The following is an 18,212-nucleotide window of genomic DNA, read 5'->3' on the forward strand; positions in this document are numbered from 1 at the left end:
GTGGAGGACGAAGTCAGCTGGGCTTGAGTGATCAATAGGCCCTTTGCAGCTGGGGTCACGTGACCAAAGTTTTCAAAGAAAAGTTTTATATTATGGGCTATAACTTAAAGAATGCCAGAAATGTAAAGAATGCATCGAAAATACCAAAATGGCCAAGTTTGAGGCCCCTGGAATTAAAGAGTAAGTTTATACGACAGTTTGACTTTTCGGAAAATTTAGAGGATTTGTATGTAAAATGTTGCTGGAGGGTAAGGTCTTGCTCTCCAGCAACTTTTTCCATACAAATCTTCTTATTCTTTTAAAAATTCGGACCGTCATAAAATCTCCTTCTTTAATGATGGGGGGCTTAAACTTGGCCATTTTGATATTTTCGACATGCTTTTTCCATTTCTGGCATTCGTTAAGTTATAGCCCATAATTTTACGAATAAGGCACGTGATGGCTTAGCTGCAAAGGGCCTATTTGGGTTGTCAAAAAAGCAGGGAAAAGATCTCTTCCTATCAGAAATTTTGAGTTTAAACTCAATGCGTCCATGCATAACACGATCAATGAATTTGATTTCCATAAGCTTCGCTTTCAAGCAACGTTTCTGTTACTAACCTTTATAACATTCGCCAAACATTGGAAAGTTATCGTTAAACACTGCGTTGAATCGCTTCGCCAAGCACATGAAGTTTGGACTGCTTGCACACTTTTCGTACAGCCTATTACTTTCGTGATGATCGATTCCACCTACGAATCCCTGCATTTCCTCGTCAGAATACTTTTGAGTTAATTAATATGCTTTTTGCCTTTTACCGATAACCTTTTCCTTTCCTTTCTTAAAACTTTCTTAGCATGAAATGTTTTCGTCACTTTGCTCTGCGGATTTCGTGCCCGGCGCGGAGTCTGTGCTTTCATTCTTTCAGCCGCTGTAATTGGTTTGTCGCGTTACATGTATCTCATGAATTTGACGAGAATAAGTAACTTGATCACGAAAGTACAATAAATTTTCCTCTCATTGACAGACTTTTTCCATAGTTATTTCATAAAAGCGATAGACCACTTGGGATGTTGGGAGAACACTCGAAAACCTTGTAAATCACTCGCCTAACGGCTCGTGATCTACAAGCTTTTCTCGTGTTCTCCCAACATCCCGTGTGGTTTATTGCGCCAGTAAACCCATAGAAAGAGTGGTCTATTGCAACTGTCTATTGCATAAATAGAAACACGATTTTTAACCAGTCAGCCCGCGTATTTTATTAGGACTGTTTTCTAAAGGATTATACAGGTTGGGATTTCAGAATGTGGCCGTTGGTCGTATTAACAGGGTGGCCGCATTAACAGGATTTTCTTATAACAAAATGTATGGGCGTTTTACCGGGACAAAAAAAAGTGTCCGTGATAATAAGGTGACGGTATTAATGAGGTGACCATAGGGCAGTTTCTCTTGGTTGTCAGGCACTGCATGCTTAAATTATAGTATTAATTAGTTATTAACCGCGCGGCCATGGGCCGAGCGCGGTTCATGTTCTACCCTTGGTTTATTTTTTTTTATTTTTTTTTTTTTGTCGGAGACCAGACGCAGATCTCCACTCGGCCAACTTTGAATTACGCAATCTGTAATGTTTACTCGCCAAACTTTGTTTCTTCAGGGTCAACAGAAATCTCAGATTACAAAATCACGCCGAACCTACACGTTGCAAAAAAATCTCTTCAAAACCCTGACATCGAAGCGATATATCACTTTAGCGTTAATAGCTACCTTATATCGGCAGTATTAAAATCTATTCGTTGACAATCCAGCTTCATCATATTAAAATTTCAACGAAATCGAACAAAACCAGAACTAAATATTATTAGATTTTTTTTGTAACCTAGCTTCATTGCGTGAGTCGACAAAGGAAGCGACGGTCGCCCATAGCCACCGAAATACATTAACATAACCAGTGAACCTACGTTTCGGTCAAAAAAATCCAGGATTATTGCCTGAAAGCTGAAAATTCAAGAGGAACATCTTTTTCGAACTTTTCTCAAGTTATTTTAGACGAAAAAATGACCTCGGCGGACTCCAAAAGAGAACGAAACAAAAAACAGAACGAGACAGTGAGAAGAGCCGATAATTTATTCACCGCGTGGCCTTCGTTACGTTCACGTTAAAAAAACCTTACTTCTGGATAATTTCAGCCTTACAAGTCAGCAACTGGTCCCAAATTACTTTCTGTATCCTTACAAATGTCCTGACTTCCATCTCCGAAAGATTTGGCCGCAATTTTTTAGCAAATAAATATTTCGCCGACAGCAATCACCATTACGGTGGCTTGCAACTAATTCGCTAACTTTACAAAACCCTCCCGAGGGGGGGGATATGACGAAAAGAGCTGAAAAATGATGACCGGAAATAGAGTAATTTTCTCAGCTTCCAGTGTGCCAAATTTGCTGGAAATAGGTTCAAAACCGATATTTTTTTTTCGTTTTTTTTTCTTCGGGTCACTCATGCTACCAAAACAGTTAACTTTTAAAAGCGCGGCTGTAAGATCTTAAAGATCTTCTTGTTGCATATAGTAACGTGCTTATTAAGCATTACATGTAGGTTCAACTTACCTATCTCGGAAATTTTCAGCTGGATTCTATTCAGATGGATTAAAGCACGGCCAAGCTGTAGGTCAGAAAAAAATGAAACTGCATAAATAAGTCACAATTTTATAATTTACAGACTTAATTTACCACTTTAAAAAATGGAATTTAACACCTTGTGCATTGCTGGTGTGCAAACATTTATACAATGACTCTGCATGTGATGAAAGAAATGCAGCTGGCTTTCACTCTCAAATGTTACTTGGTAAGTAAAAAATTGATCTAAATCAACTAAATATTTACAATTTCCTTCATCACTAATGTACCCCTCACTGAAAATCCACTATAATTATTGCCTTTATGGTGAACTCACTGAAAACACTAATGCCAGGCTAGACGGCTTGGGACTCAATGATACATTCAATGGTTGAATGGTGGGTAGTGGTGCACAGCATGAGTTAAAAAGGCCATTGAACTGTAACACTATCAGCACTTTCGCATTTTAGAATATAGTTATGTAAAAACCAATGTATAAGAACCTAAAATTTAAGAACCTGTTAGGCTAAAATTTCCCAGTTAAGCACCCTTCACATATTTGAACCATTTTAGGCTAAAATCTCAATTATGCAGGGTCTTATTTTCAAAGTATAGTTTTTTCAAATATAATATTAACAGTACGTTGACTGTGACGTGGCTTCTGTATGTCAAGAAAAATGTGTGAATGATTCAATATAAGGCCCATGAGTATTCACACACGAGCACAATTTGTTTTTTAACCAATAATCAAGAACTTGATTAAGAACCTAGGTAGCCTAATTTCAGAGTAAACATCATTTACATGTACATGTAAAACAAGAACCTATAATAATCATAATGATAACAACAACAATAATAATAATAACCATTGATATTGTTCAAGTTGCATGAATATATGCGCCTGCACATTGACAAAAGTAAGCTATAAAACAATTAAAAACTAAAAAGTATAAAGATGTCAAATGAACTAAAAACTATAATGAAAACTAGATAAATAAAGATTTCCTATTTATATTTTCCTGTGGTGTTTCTATAGACTTAAAGAAAGCATTCAATACAGTAGATCATGCCAAATAAACAAAATGAATGAAATGAATTAATCTTACTGGATAAACTTAACCATTATGGTTTTTGCAGAATAATAAACAATTGGTTTTCATCCTATTTGCAAGACCGGACACAAACAACACAAGTTGGTCCACATATCTCTGAAAGAACCTTAACGACTTGTGGTGTTCCACAAGGTTCTGTATTAGGCCCATTATTGTTTCTATTGCATATCAAAGATATTTACACCTGTTCCAAAGAACTCAATTTCTATCTTTTTGCTGATGACACTAATATCTTATACGCGGACAAAAACCTTAAGTTATTAGAACATACACTGAATGCCGAGCTACACAAATTGTATGTTTGGCTAACATCAAACAAATTAACCCTTAATATAAAAAAAATCAAATTTCATCATATTCCGTCCATATCAAAAGAGACTATCCTTTCAAACTAAAATAAGCATATTTGACAATGAGAAGAATACATGTATGAACACTTCCCTAGACTGCAAAGATTACGTTAAGTATCTAGGAATATTAATTGACTCTATTCTTTCTTGGAAGATCCATATTGAGTATATCGCTTTAAAAATTAGTAAAACCGTAGGTCTTATTGCAAAATTGAGACACTTTGTACCTCTCCACGCCCTATTAAATATTTATCAGTCTTTAATCTCTCCTTATATCACTTATGGATTATCTGTCTGGGGTCAGGCCTATAAGTCTTACCTAAATAAAATCTTAATATTACAAAAATGTGTATTACGTTTCATGTACCTTGCAAAGAAAAATGAACACACCATTCCACTGTTTATTAATGCTAAGATTTTGCCTCTGAACTTTTTATACTATAAAACGGTATCTGAATTGATGCACTGCTTCTGCCCCAATTAACATACGTAATTTATTTACGAAAACGTCTAGTGTCCATTCTTACAAAACACGTTCTTCTACTTCAGATAATTTTTACATAAGAGCTTCAAGACTTGAAATACAAAAAACACCTTTTCAAGAGTTGGTGCTAAACCATGGAATGAGATACCGAGCTCTCTGAGAGATCTACCAAATAAATCATTCAAACTCAGAATTAAAAACAAACTACTAAGTGTTCTTGAAGATGAAGATTCCTTCATTGAGGTTCGCAGGGTCATTTCTAAATTAAAATGTCAGTAGCAGTAGTAAAAAAAAAAAACCCAACCAACAATCAAACAAACAAACAAAAAATATGTTATCTGTTAAATCACATTCTTTTCCCACTTTTTCTCTTCATTTTATTCACTTTCTTTTTTCTAACTTTCTATTTTGCTATAATACTAGTAAAAGTAATAATAATAATACATGTAATAAATCATTTGTAACTATTGATAGACTGGCCCGCCTAGACTTGCATAGCTATTTGTGGGCCAGTCCAACTGTAAAATGTAGATTTTATTAAGAAATAAAATGATGATGATGATGATGATGACTAGATAAATATACAGATGCAAATAAATAAAGTTGGAGGCTAACTTGAAAACCCATAGGTTCTAACATATGCGGGTTTTTACTGTAGGGCGTCTGCATTGGAGGAAGTGCTTAATAAGTACTCCATCTGGTGGGTTTCCTCTGATCTAGTGGGTCCTCTGTGAATGCCTAGCAAAACATTACAAGAATTTTTCAGCTTATTGTTTTTTCATCTTCCATTTCAGTTATTTTGGGTCATATGTGCACTGGTATCAGGCAAAGAAATAAAATGGAGGACATTAACCTACACATAACATAATATCACAACCCTTTTGTACCTCAAGAATTGATGAAATTTTGGTTTTATGATAAGACATCAAGACCGCATAAATCATAAATTCATGTGTCTGTCCGCTTATTGACAATGAAAATTAGCCAATGAGCGTGCGAGAATTTCTGCAGTTATCATAAAAAAAAAATTAAAATACTAGCTTAACTGGTTAGCAGATTTATTGTTAAGTTAATATGTTAATACGATCAACTTGTTGTTACAAAACAATGAATAAATAATTTTTAGATGGATAAAAGAACAATTCTCTAGAGAATATCACATGGTCAGTAATGGGAAAATAAACTGCCCAAGCAAAAAAGGTCTATTTTGTCACTTTGCAGAATTCAAATATTGGTTGTGCTTATTTATTCCAAATTGCACCCGAAATCATATGACTACCTATCGTACTAGATTTTGCTAATTTTCCTCGATGTTAAATACTCTTCATGGGTGATTTGCAAGTTAAAACAGAGTGGTCGCAGGTTTTACAAGGACTCTGTTAGACAAAGGTAGTTCAGATCAGCTTGAATCAGTTTTGTCTCTTAAGAAATTGTTGTCTCAGCACAAGTGGAGAAGTGCGAAAACAATTAGGAATTAGGGTGAAAATTAGGGGTTCTTTTCAAAGTTTCTGACAGGCATCCCCGTCCCTTTTATATAGGAGTTCTCCTGGGCTTTGAACCTGTCTTAAGCGGCACAGTTGAACTTCAGAAGGTTTTCGGGAGCATATTCTGGAACTTTGCGAAAGAAAGCCTGCCACATCACGCAATGTCTTTTACAAGTGTGTCGTTTCCATTCTACACAAAATCTAGTGTTTTGTAGTTTAAATAAACACACATTTTTTGCTGTGTTTTCGCATAACGTTCACACCAAAATGACAGATACCCCTGATGAAAACGTCGGGAACTCTCGACACGCTTTAAGGGTGAAGGCTTCTGAAACCGTCAATATTGTTTTAAGGGTGGAATGTGGTGAAAGCAGAGACCGCTTAAAACTATGGAAGTGCTCACTTTTGTCCAAGACTGTAGTCATTATGTGATTAACTGACTAACTCCTTGATTGACCAACTTCTTAACCTGTTGACTGACTGGCTATTTTAACAACTACCTGCCTGTTAATCTCATTCTCAGATCTCTTGTGGATGAAGCTTCGTCCACAAGAGATCTGGGAACGAGATTACCTGCCTGTCAGACTAGCTACAGACTGGTTTCCTGAAAGCTGACATGTAGGGCAAAACCTTTCTAAAACGTTCCTCAAACTTCATTATCACTGAAGATGTGCTATGACCAGCTGTCAGATTGTTACTTCTTTTGGGAAATGAAATTTGTGTTAGATTTAATCAATGCGACCCATCATTGACTCGTGAAGAAAACTCGTTGAAAAATACACTGAAGTTTTAGAAGTTTTCATCAGCTTTTTGTGCAGGCACAGTGGCCAAATGGTTAACAGGTTACTCTGGACTCCAGATCGAGCGGTTATGGTTTCGAGTCCTGGCTGAGGTCATTGCCTTGAACCTAAATCCCACAGTGCTTCTCTTTAACCAGGTGCATAAATAGGTACCAGTGAGTTTAATGCTTGAGGGTAATCCATGGATGGGCTAGCATCCCATCCAGGGGGAAGTAGAAATACTCCTAGTCGCTCTGGATGTATGGATGATTGCACTGACATAGGATTTTTTATTGACTCATACGGAAAGCTGTTTGAAAACTCAGTAAAGTTTAAGACGTTTTAATCAGTTTTATGATGAATGATATAAATGCATAATACATCCAGTATCATGTTCCATTATAATTATAAATAACAATCCTTTTTTGATTGACTCATGGAAAGCTGATTGAAAAAAAAACTAAAGTTTAAGAATTTTTAATCAGCTTTTTGAATATTGATATAAATGCATGACACATTCAGTATTATATTCCATTATTAAAAATAAGAATCCTTTTTCATTGACTCATAAGAAAAGCTGATTGAAAACACACTAAAGTTTAAGAATTTTTACTCAGCTTTTTGAAGATTGATATAAATGCATGACACATCCAGTATTATATTCCATTATTAAAAATAACAATCCTTTTTTGTTGACTCATAAGAAAAGCTGATTGAAAACACACTAAAGTTTAAGAAGTTTTAATCAGCTTTTTGAAGATTGATATAAATGCATGACGCATCCAGTATTATATTCCATCAAGGAGATTGTAAATAACAATCCTTTTTTTCATTGATTGAAAACACACTTGAGTTTTGGAAGTTTTAATCAGCTTTTTGAAGATTGATATAAATGCATAATGCATCCAGTATTATATTCCATTATAAATAACAATCCAGTAGTATTACTAAATACAACTCAATATCTATAACCAGATCAATTGCCTTCTAACAAGAAAACTTAACAGATCCAAGAAAACGTTTATTCTGAAATTATAATGAAGGATAGTTCCTTTGTGGAGACAAATTAGTAAGATGTACATGGGCCTGGCACAAGTTTTAGCTCATAACCTAGATGTAAGTATGAAGTGAATGGCTTGGTTGCTGGTAAATAAATATCCTGTGTTGTTCCAGAAAATATCACATATCCCATGGAAGGTTCTTCGGTTTGAACACTGCATCTCCAATTTCTTCAGGAATTTCAGTTTTACCAACTTAATATGATCCATTATTACACAACAGTACTAATACAGTTCAGAGGACTAATAACCAAAATCAACCAATCAGATTGCTCTACTGCCAGTCCGATATTCACTAAGTATTGGACTGGGCACTGTCTCGAATGATCCTGCACAATTATAACAAATTTGTGATGAGTTTCTGGTAGTTTTATACATGTAGTTTACATTTTTGAAAGAACTTGCTTCATAAAAGGGCCACTAGCTTATAATTTTCTTTCAACTCTCTTTCTCTTCTGTTTTGTTTAGCATCAGACATGAGTATATGCCTAGTTGGCTCCCAATCAGAATTGCAAGCTTGCACTTCGCAGTGTGTTTCAAGTTCGTTATCATGTAATTTTGTCAAAAATTTTATGTGTAATAAATCTCTTATTTTTGAAATCCTCTGTTTTCAGCATAATTTGCAAGAGTCAAACTGAAATTCACTACCAAAGTTATTTAAGGAATTAGATAGTCATGACAAAATAATAATGACAATATTAATAATAATAATAATAATAATAATAACAATAATATGTAGTAATAATAATAATAATTAATAAAAGTCCATCACAAAATTTAAGAAACAAGAATAAAAACATACTATTTTTGTTAAAAAAGTATAAAAATTCAAAGCTACATAAGATGCAATCTGGTCCACAATTGTCATCTATCAGTTCTGCAGGGTCTACAGTACAAAAGTTAGCATGACTTACAGCAATGGCTATTTCTCGTAGGACCTCCTCAGGCATCCTTCTGCCGGGTGTGGCATATACTCTTCTGTAAAATTCGTCTAATAATGCTCTCATTGGCTCCATACAGATCCAGACTTCTCCCTGGTTGATCAGATAATGGAACCATGTTTATTGCATGATGAAGAAAAAATTCTTACAGGGCAATGTCAGGCAAAAACCTCTGCAACTCTGTTGCACAACTTTGTTGACCAATTATTATCAGGTTACATGTAGTGTGAAATAGGTTCCAGTAATGAGCCAGCCCATTCATGTAACGGCTAATTCACATTATGCTCTTTGATTATGATCAGTATTGGTAAAGTTGAACCCTGTTAATTCATGCCCTTGTGGGAAGCAACAGTTCCAAATAGCAGGAGTTAAGTTTGAATAGATGTCATTATTCTTAAGGAGTTGTGTGATAACAATTATGTGTGATGGTTTGGGTAACCAATGTGACCCATGATTGGTCGATGGCTGCCTTTGGAAACCATTGATCGATCATAGCTTGTGTTAAGTATCCAAACCACCCCAGAAATGCTAGTGCCAAATACTGGAACTGCTCAGTCTCCCTTAAGTTTCTGTCATGGGCAAAAGGTTGCTTAAGATAACAAAATGAGGGTGTCCCAGACTCTAAAATAGGATACTGGCAGAAATAGTCAGGATATCTAGTCGAATGACAATGCTACACTTATTGGTAACTAAGGTAGAAAACTGAAACTGTTTCTGAAACATGCTAATTTAAGTGTGAAAAAGTCATTTACCCCATATTTTCAATTCTTGGGATTTTGTTGGACAGGTAATATCCTTGTTTCAGCCTCATTAATGAGGCTTGGGTTTTTGTTAATGGAGTGTAATAGTCGTAATACCATAACAGTTGTCTGTTTTTGTAAGTAGACCAACTTTAATAAATACACGTAAAGCAACATTACAAATAAAATTAATATTTAACTACCACATCACAAATTAAAAAACAACAACAAAAAAGCACCTGGTATGTATTGTTATTCTTGCAAAGGACTTGCCAAGGCTGATGAAGTCACATACGGTCATGTATTTTCCATTTAACAAATTGAATGTGGTTTAGCATTGTCTGTACTCTTATTGACAACAAGTAAGCAAAAATCACAGTTGTCAGAATGTTGTGGACTCACGAGGCACAGCCAGATGAGTCCACAACAACTTTTGACCACTGTGAGGATGCATACTCATCGTCGATAAGAGTACAGACAACGCTAAGCCACATTCAATTTGTTTTTCTTACAACAATATCAACGTCAAAGAAAATGTTTTCTTTTCAAAGCGCAAGCTGAAAAAGGCATTGTGTGACACATTGATGCGAGCTGTGTTGTCTGGACTCTTATCAACAATGGGAAATTAGCCAATCAGATTGCAAGATTAGTAGCAATTGGGGTAAAATAGCTGTTTGTTTACAAGCATGGCATTGTGTTTTTCCAGAAAACATCCATACCCCTCTCATGGAAGGTTTTTTAGTTTCAGCCCCCCACCCAACAACCACCCAGGAAATTCTGGTTTAGCTTCACACTTTCCTTAAAAACGTTTGGCTTTTAAAACCCCCTTTCCCCTTGGAATTTATGTCGACCGTCTTTAGTGTGGGTATATGTGGATATTTTTTGGAACTGCTTGTTCTGCAAACAGACAGCAGTAAAAATAATATGCAGACTACAATTTAACCATTATAATTTAAACTTCCAAACCAGCTTCATCTTAGTTTATAAACTTGATAACACTGCCTGAGATTGATCTAATGTGACTGCTGGCCATGTAAAGCAACTTGAAGCATTTTAATACAAGATGGTCTTGTGACCACACATTTTTGGCAGACTGTATATTATGTTAAAGCCAGATTTGAAATGATTTTATGTTCTGAAAATTCAGTCCCTTTTGAAAAGAGTTTCCATGTGACCAAGAAATTTCCTTGATACAGAATCCAATGTCTGGAAGAAAAATCTGAATGTGGTAAGGTGTACAGAGCAGACGTCCAATAACCGCCATAGAGAAGTTTACAGTGTTGTCCTACTCGTGCACACTCCACGTCAGATTGAAATCTCTTCAAACTTTGTAGAACAAGAAGTTTTAAATTATTTCATCATTTATCCATCTTCAATCATGAATTCTCTTGATCTTCCAAACTAAAACTTCTAAATTCCCTCAGATTACTGCTACTTTCTATTCAAAAATAAATTTCAAATATAACACGTCATGTACACTGTAAGGGGATCCTGAGGGACACCCAAAAGTACATTTGGAGGGAAACTGTTAAGTTAGAATTGTACATAAGGTTCATGACTGTAAAGTCAGGAATTTCTTATATCTCAAGTGAACATACCTCTCTAAACAATGCACCATAAAAAGGCACAAGATATGGAAAGTTAGAGTTTATCATCCTCATTAAGACATCCACATCCTTTGAAACCAGCTCTCTTGAGTGACTAGTCCTCATTCTCTGTTTAAAGTGCATTGTAAACAACAAATAAACTTTAAGGTTAAAACTTCTTGCTTTCTCATGAACGGCATTAAAAAAAGCAGCCACAAATGTCTATGATCCACACTTATTTAAGGTGTACCTTGACTGCTATAATGTGGCACGTGGGCTTATGTATCATCCGGTACACCCAACCAGATCCTCCACGCCCAAGAACATTTAACTCTTTTAAATCCTCTACATAGCAATTAAAAACCTGCAGTAAATACAGAATGAATAAATTAAATTTTCAAACTTACTTGTACTAGCTGTTACTGACAGAAGTGTTCTTGGTTTTAGTACAATGTACATGTTGGTCACACTTTACAAACATGTTCTTGCTTTATTTACACTTGGTCACTTAGCAATATTTATCGCAATTGTGATAAATATTGTAACCCTAGAATGTATCTCTGCTTTGGAGAGCAGGGATGGTTTAGTGGTGAGAGATCTTGCCTCCCACCAATGTGGACCTGGCATGATAACTGGGTTGAGTTTGTTGTTCAGGTTCTCGCCTTGTTTCAAGGGATTTTCTGTAGGTTCTCCAGTTTTCCTCCGTTCACAGAAACCACCACCTCTAAATTCCAATGGGCCCTTTGCACAATCCGCTCACATGGTACGGAATTAATTATGCTGAGACACAAGTTACACAGTGGGACTTTCAAAATAAAGGAACTCGTACCAGTCCAGCCTGACTTTCCCTTGTTTTGGAAGTCCCACTGTGTAACTTGCATCCAAGCATAATTTATTCCATACCATGTGCTGGATCGTGTAAAGGGCCTATTCAATCTGGAAACAGTGGACGAAGAGCCTCTCTGTGGGATGTGCCACTGCAAATTCCTATTGACTGATAGATTTATTGATTTACTGATATTACTGATTTGCTGATTTACTGATTATGTATTTTATTGATTTATGTACAGTGTATAATACGTCATTTATATATTTATGTATTTATGCATGTATGTATTTATGGAATTATTTTTAAAAAGTATTCGAGAGAGGGAAGGGCATTGTTCTACAGTGGTAATGCTATAGTGAAAACTATATTAAGCGGACACTCTTGGGACCCTCACTAGTGTCTGCTTAATACAGGGCGGGGGTAAACCTGAAATTTGCTCAAAAACTCAGTTTCTTGTTTTCCTTGGAATTTGTAGCTTTGGATATTTAAGTTTGCTATGGACAAATAATTTTCCACTGATTTTCATGTTTTTTACCTTTTTAAGCAATTTCAAAATTCCCACTCTTTCTAATGGCATGGTTACCATGGCAACGACAGTGGCATTTTTCTGTTTACCAGTTGTTTATAACATTTATTCTGGCAATCAAGCGCCAAACGGGCAAGATTTAACCAGAGACACTTTATTAAGCCTTATTTGAAGTATTTCCCTCATATCGAACTCATTATGGGATTGATCCAGCGGCCGTTTTGGTCGGCACAAAATCATTGGCATATTTCACACAGTGACATAGAGCTTCTTAGCATAGTAAATCAACATGAAAGTTATTGAAAATGGTCCGAGAGAAAGGAAGATCTGTTTACAGGAAGAAAAGAAAGGCAAATTTTTCCGGAAAGCAAAGACAAGAAGGAAAGTTCGAAGAACCTGCTCTTGTTGTTGATGAAATCACCTGCTCAACTCCAAGCACTTCTCAAGATGGAAACAAGCTTTCGGACTCTAACGAAACTGTTGGTTCTTCCAGAAAGAAACTGAAAATGGAGGCAAGATGAAGCAACAGGAACTTCAACATACAATGTTAATAACTGTTTGCCTGAGGTCTTTCTTGAAGTCTTGAAACCAACTTTTATGACTTTGAGGGACTCTAAATTGCTTTAGAGATGTGTGTTGGGAACAACACAACATCCCAATAAATGCATCAACTCCATGGTGTGGGTAAGATGTCCTAAACATAAGCACCATGGTGTTAAAGTAGTTCAGTGTGCTGTGGCATCGGCAGTCTGCCACTACCATAGTGGAGTTTCTAGTAGGCTAAATATTATGGAGAGGCTATCTATCCCTGGTGGTGAATGCACAAGAGAGGCAGCACATGCGAAAGACAGTAAACGGTTGACAAAGTCTGATTTGCAGGCTACGCAGAAGGAAAAGAGACGACGTCAAGGCGAGCAACTTCTGTGGACTCGTCAAGAAGAAGCCCTTCGAGAAGCTGAAGGAGTGACATATGAACCAGGAGGCTTTTAAATTACTTTTAGACACTCCTGTGGTCAAAATACGGACACTAGTGCCACTATAATGGTTACATATTTTAAAAAATCAACTTTGATTGCTACCTGTAAGTTTAAGGTCAAGTTCCTCATTATGCAATAATTTTGTCTTCAAGAAAGGATATCTTGAGAACTATTTATCCGATTGATCTGAAATTTTCAGCATTAATTTTGTTCTTCTTGATAAGTTTTGTGTTATAGGCAGAGCAATTTTCCGTATGATGTATGTACTTGAAGTTATCAAGTGAGACACCCCTTCGATTTCCTGTGTCAAGTTCAATCAATCATTATTTGAAATGTTTTCAACATTTTAGAAATCCTTCTGCCTATAACAATAAGCAAAATGTGTCACTTAAAGTGATACAAAAAACATTAATTTTTATCAATTCCAGAAGGAGCTATGTTTTCTCAAGTAAGCCTTGGTAGAACCCAGCAGGTGGCAGAATTAAATGAGTGGTATCCTATTACAATTGACAAGTGGAGTGTGAAATATTTTTTTTCATGATAGTCAAGTCATAAGCTTTCCAGGAATATATAGTTTGCTTAACTTTTCAATTAAATCCCTGCTGTGAACAATTGTTAAAAAATGGCCAGTTTATTAGGTTTACCCCCCCCCCCCCTTAATACAGGGTGTCTGCTCAAAACAGGCTCTAATATGTTGTGCAACAATAGTTAATTATGAACCCTTTTGTAACTCAGTGTAAGACAGAATAAGATCAACAACTGCTCAAAGCACAATGTCCAGTCACTTAAGAAGCTTTAAAACCACACCACTGAACAATGTTAAAGGAGTCTCAGCTGAACCTTTAGGGGTAAAAAGCCCTAAAAGTGTCCGCTTATTGCAGGTTTTGTGCAACAAAATGGCTTAATATTGGTGTCCGTGTCTGCTTAACAGAGGTGTCCGCTGAATGCAGGTTTATTTCACAGAAAATGTGGGAAGAAAATTTAGGGACTCAAGCTGGTGTCCACTTAATAAAGGGTGTCCGCTTAATATGGGGTCTGCTAAAACAGGTTTCACTGTAAAAGAAAGCAGGTGGCAGATCAAAAATTTAACAAACAGTGATTGTATAAAAAATAGAAAATTAATAAGAATTTTACAAACCTCGCCCCCAATAATGAGTGTCCCATCACCACTACTTCCAGAACGAGTGGTCCTGAAAATACATATAATAATGAGTAAAGTTTTCTTTTTTGTCAGACAAGAGTATCTCTTGTGATGTGATCCTGTAGTACATATCATAAATGTTTGGTTTTTGCTAATTAAGCCAAGGCTCAGGATGCAGATTTTAAATATTAGGTTTAGTCTAGAGCACTAAGGTAAGTCAGATCTAAAGGAAGAAACAGTGAGGCTGGACCCAACCCAAAAACCTGAGGATCAGAAAGAAAGAACTGAACTGCTCTTCAGGTCTAAGCCGTTACGCCTCCCCTTTAAGTATGAAGAGCTCACTTTGAGGCCCTCCTGTAGAGTACCTGCACGTGGAATATAAATTTAACAACAATTATTGGATGAGGCTTTTTATTGCACACATTGAAGCTTCATACAATAAAATATCATATTAATGATTGTCACAGTTATATAACATATCGTCCTGGAGATGTCAAATGATATATGTGCCCGCAAAACAGCAGAATTGTGATGGAAAGTTTAACCAGTGATGATCAACTGACCCTAATTTGCATAATCTGATCCATCACAACAACTCGTAACTTGCTAAGTATACACAATTCATGAGTTAAAAAGGTGTTTCAGAGCTAGTGCAAGTGCAGTACTATATAACTGTACTTGCTACATTTAAAGTTCAAATAGTATCTCTTCATAAACATTACAATAAGTAACTTACGAAGGTGATGGAATTCCTTTTGCGTGTTCGTCCTCCTTTCCTGGAATAAATACTTTCTATAAGTAAGACAAGTCTCAATAACAATGAATCTTCTTACTAGTGATCTACAAACTTTGTAGATCACTAAGTAAGAAGAGAAACCCCAGGAACATGCAAGGAATGATGCATTTTTTTTTTAAAAATTGTCCCATAGGGTGAGGCCATTGTTTGGTTTTTGAAACAAATGCACCAGACCACTGGGATGCACCTACAGGATTTGTTTGAGAGTGTTTAGCAGTACCTCACTTTCAACATCCTGGATGAACACGTAGATGAACAACCTTGCTGCCATTTACATGAGATTTCGTGGAGGTCTTCAGTGTTTGCGGCATCGACAAAACCGGGATTGGACCGGACTGGATCACGGATCGGATCACAGACTGGATCATGGACGGGATCACAGACCGCATCAGAGACTGGATCACAGATCAGATCACGGATCAGATCACAGAAAAAAAAAAACAAAGTTTTAAAGAAAAAAAAAAAATCCCAAAATAATCAAATCATTTATAAGATAATAACAAATAAAAAATAAAAGTGGAAGACTAAAATGTGTTAAATGAAAATAAGAATCCTGAATTTGACGCAATGACATGTTAATTACAGAGAATGACAAGAGGTCATTTAAAAAGCCACATAACCACTTAATTTACGACAAATTTAAATTGTAATGAACAGGCAGATGTTGCTATATTTGAATGTTAGTTGGCTTGAAGCTTGCGTGAACCTCCCATTCTCGTTTTTGAAGTTGTTGTTCGTATCAGTAGCTAATTCTCAGCTACATTTTCGTGTCATATGTGAGCGTTACAGTTGGCGTTACAGTTAATGAGAAAACTTATGTCCGAAAACTTATGGACATGGCTTGCTTTAAAGGAGCTACGTCACGATTTGCGCATCTTGAAAAAATTAGCCTAGTTTTTCAAGTTCGTCATTTGCAGTCCTCGTTAATCTTTGCCATCCTTAACAATCCTCATTCCGTTTTGATTTGTTCTTGCCTCTTAAGTGTTTTCTGTCCTAAAACACGATCATTTTAAGGTTTTATTCTATTTAAAGGCAACTCTTTACGACCCTAAAAATGACTCTAAAAATTGTGACGTAACTCCTAAAACGTTGTTTATTCTCGGGTTGCGTTATCGTTCACACTATCAATGTTATTCCTATAATTTTTTGTAAAACAGATTTATTTTCTTGAAATACAAATGGTTTGTTTTGTTTCATTCCAGTGCGAAATATCGTATTCCAAACTCACATCTTGTAAAAGTAAAGACCTGTCTCAAAAATGGAAATTGTTTGAAATCATCTAGTGTTTAATTTTTTTAGTGTTTTTAGTTTTTGTGTTTCGATTCATACGTTCGTCCTATTATTACCATGCTGACTTGTTTTATGACAGTTTACCTTTGATACAAGTGAATATACAAAATATCATTTATCTGAATTACGGAGAAAGATATGAAGACATGATTGATCATCGCAATTATACACACAACTTAAGCAGTCGTGAAATTAAAGCCTGAAAAAAAATTCAGACCTGAACGGGACTCGAAACCATGACCTCTGCGATACCGGTGCAGTGCTCTACCAACTGAGCTATCAAGCCAACTGGGAGTTGGTCACATTGTGAGTTCGTAATATACCCGTAGATGGTGAAGAGTGCAAGTGAATATATGAAATATCATATAGTTGAACTGCAGAGAAAGAAAGATATGAAGACATGATTGATCATCACAATCAAAACCCAACAGCCTGAAAAGAGTTCATCTGTGACCAGCTCCCAGTTGGCTTGATATTATACAAGAATAAAGGAATATCACACCTGAATTAAATAAAACGTTCCGCTCACAGTAGTTACTCTAGTGTAATTTGCTCAACAAAATTTTGAATTTTGAATTTTTTTCCTTGATCCGATCCGTGATCCGATCCGTGATCCGATCCGTGATCCGATCCGTGATCTGATCCGTGATCCGATCCGTGATCCGATCCGTGATCCAGTCTGTGATCTGATCCGTGATCCGGTCCGATCCAGGTTTTGTCAACGCCATCCGTGTTTTTTGTTTATCATGCCATTATACAAAGCCTAGGATGTGGTATGAGTTTCAAAGAAGACGAGAGTGAGAAAAATTGATAAATTTGTCTGTTATTATTGTAAATGAGGGGGTTCTGTCTACAGCTTAACCTCTTGGCAAGGGGAAATTGATATGAATTTTATACTCTATAACCCACACAGTGAATTAGCAGGTTTTGTTTGATGCTGAAAGCTTAACAAATCCCTGGGGGTGCCCTGGGCTCAACCCCAAGCGGTCAGCCCCTGGAAGAGCCAGTGATAAGTGCATAGCTCTCTAGAAATCAATATCTAACCACACGCGGACCACTCTATGTGTTCGGGGTTAATAATGAATGAGTTGCCAGTAATCGGATACCCGTGTTTGCGTGAAGAACTCTGGGATCATCAGGGGGCAAACATTGCTAGTCGCTAGAAGGAAATGTATGGCGAAAAGTTGTTTCGCCATCGTCTTTATCGCGAATGGATTTAGGCAATGTTGATATGTGGAATATGTAAGTTTTTGTCTGAATAACCATGAAATATGGGACAAAATCTACCGATAAACTCCGTTGCTTGGGTGAGGTTTATTGTGAAATTTACATCGCGTAATGGTCTGAAAATATTACACAATTAATTAGGTATAAATCGAGAGGAAATAACCCAGTAAAGCCTTTTAAGTTGTGTACAGGCTACTTTTGGCTCATTTGAAAGCTCAGTCATACAAATACTACTGGAAATAAGCCCGGTGATGATCATTGTACTGTCTGGGGTTGATTTAATGACAAATGAGTCCGCGT

General features: G+C 36.3%; 2 protein-coding genes across 3 annotated transcripts in view; one reads left to right on the plus strand and one right to left on the minus strand.

Moving 5' to 3' along the window:
- Positions 1-18,212, plus strand: part of LOC110040903 (uncharacterized) — a 155,730-nt gene that overhangs the window by 107,594 nt on the left and 29,924 nt on the right. The window lies entirely within an intron of this gene.
- LOC149112451 (uncharacterized) overlaps positions 1-18,212 on the minus strand; it is a 47,403-nt gene that overhangs the window by 27,850 nt on the left and 1,341 nt on the right. Inside the window, exons 2-7 of one of the 2 annotated variants that reach the window (XM_089290320.1) lie at positions 15,336-15,375; positions 14,597-14,648; positions 11,377-11,490; positions 11,139-11,255; positions 8,774-8,893; positions 2,584-2,638 (exon numbers count right to left, since the gene is read on the minus strand). In XM_089290320.1, coding sequence (XP_089146446.1) covers positions 2,584-2,638; positions 8,774-8,893; positions 11,139-11,255; positions 11,377-11,490; positions 14,597-14,648; positions 15,336-15,375 — 498 coding nt within the window. Of the gene's footprint in view, positions 1-2,583; positions 2,639-5,153; positions 5,214-8,773; positions 8,894-11,138; positions 11,256-11,376; positions 11,491-14,596; positions 14,649-15,335; positions 15,376-18,212 lie in introns of those variants that run through there. The other variant, XM_089290321.1, reaches the window with a different exon arrangement.

Source organism: Orbicella faveolata, unplaced genomic scaffold, assembly GCF_042242905.1.
Source record: "Orbicella faveolata isolate gen_17 unplaced genomic scaffold, um_ofav_v1 contig_2, whole genome shotgun sequence".
Classification (NCBI taxonomy): Eukaryota; Metazoa; Cnidaria; class Anthozoa; order Scleractinia; family Merulinidae; genus Orbicella; species Orbicella faveolata.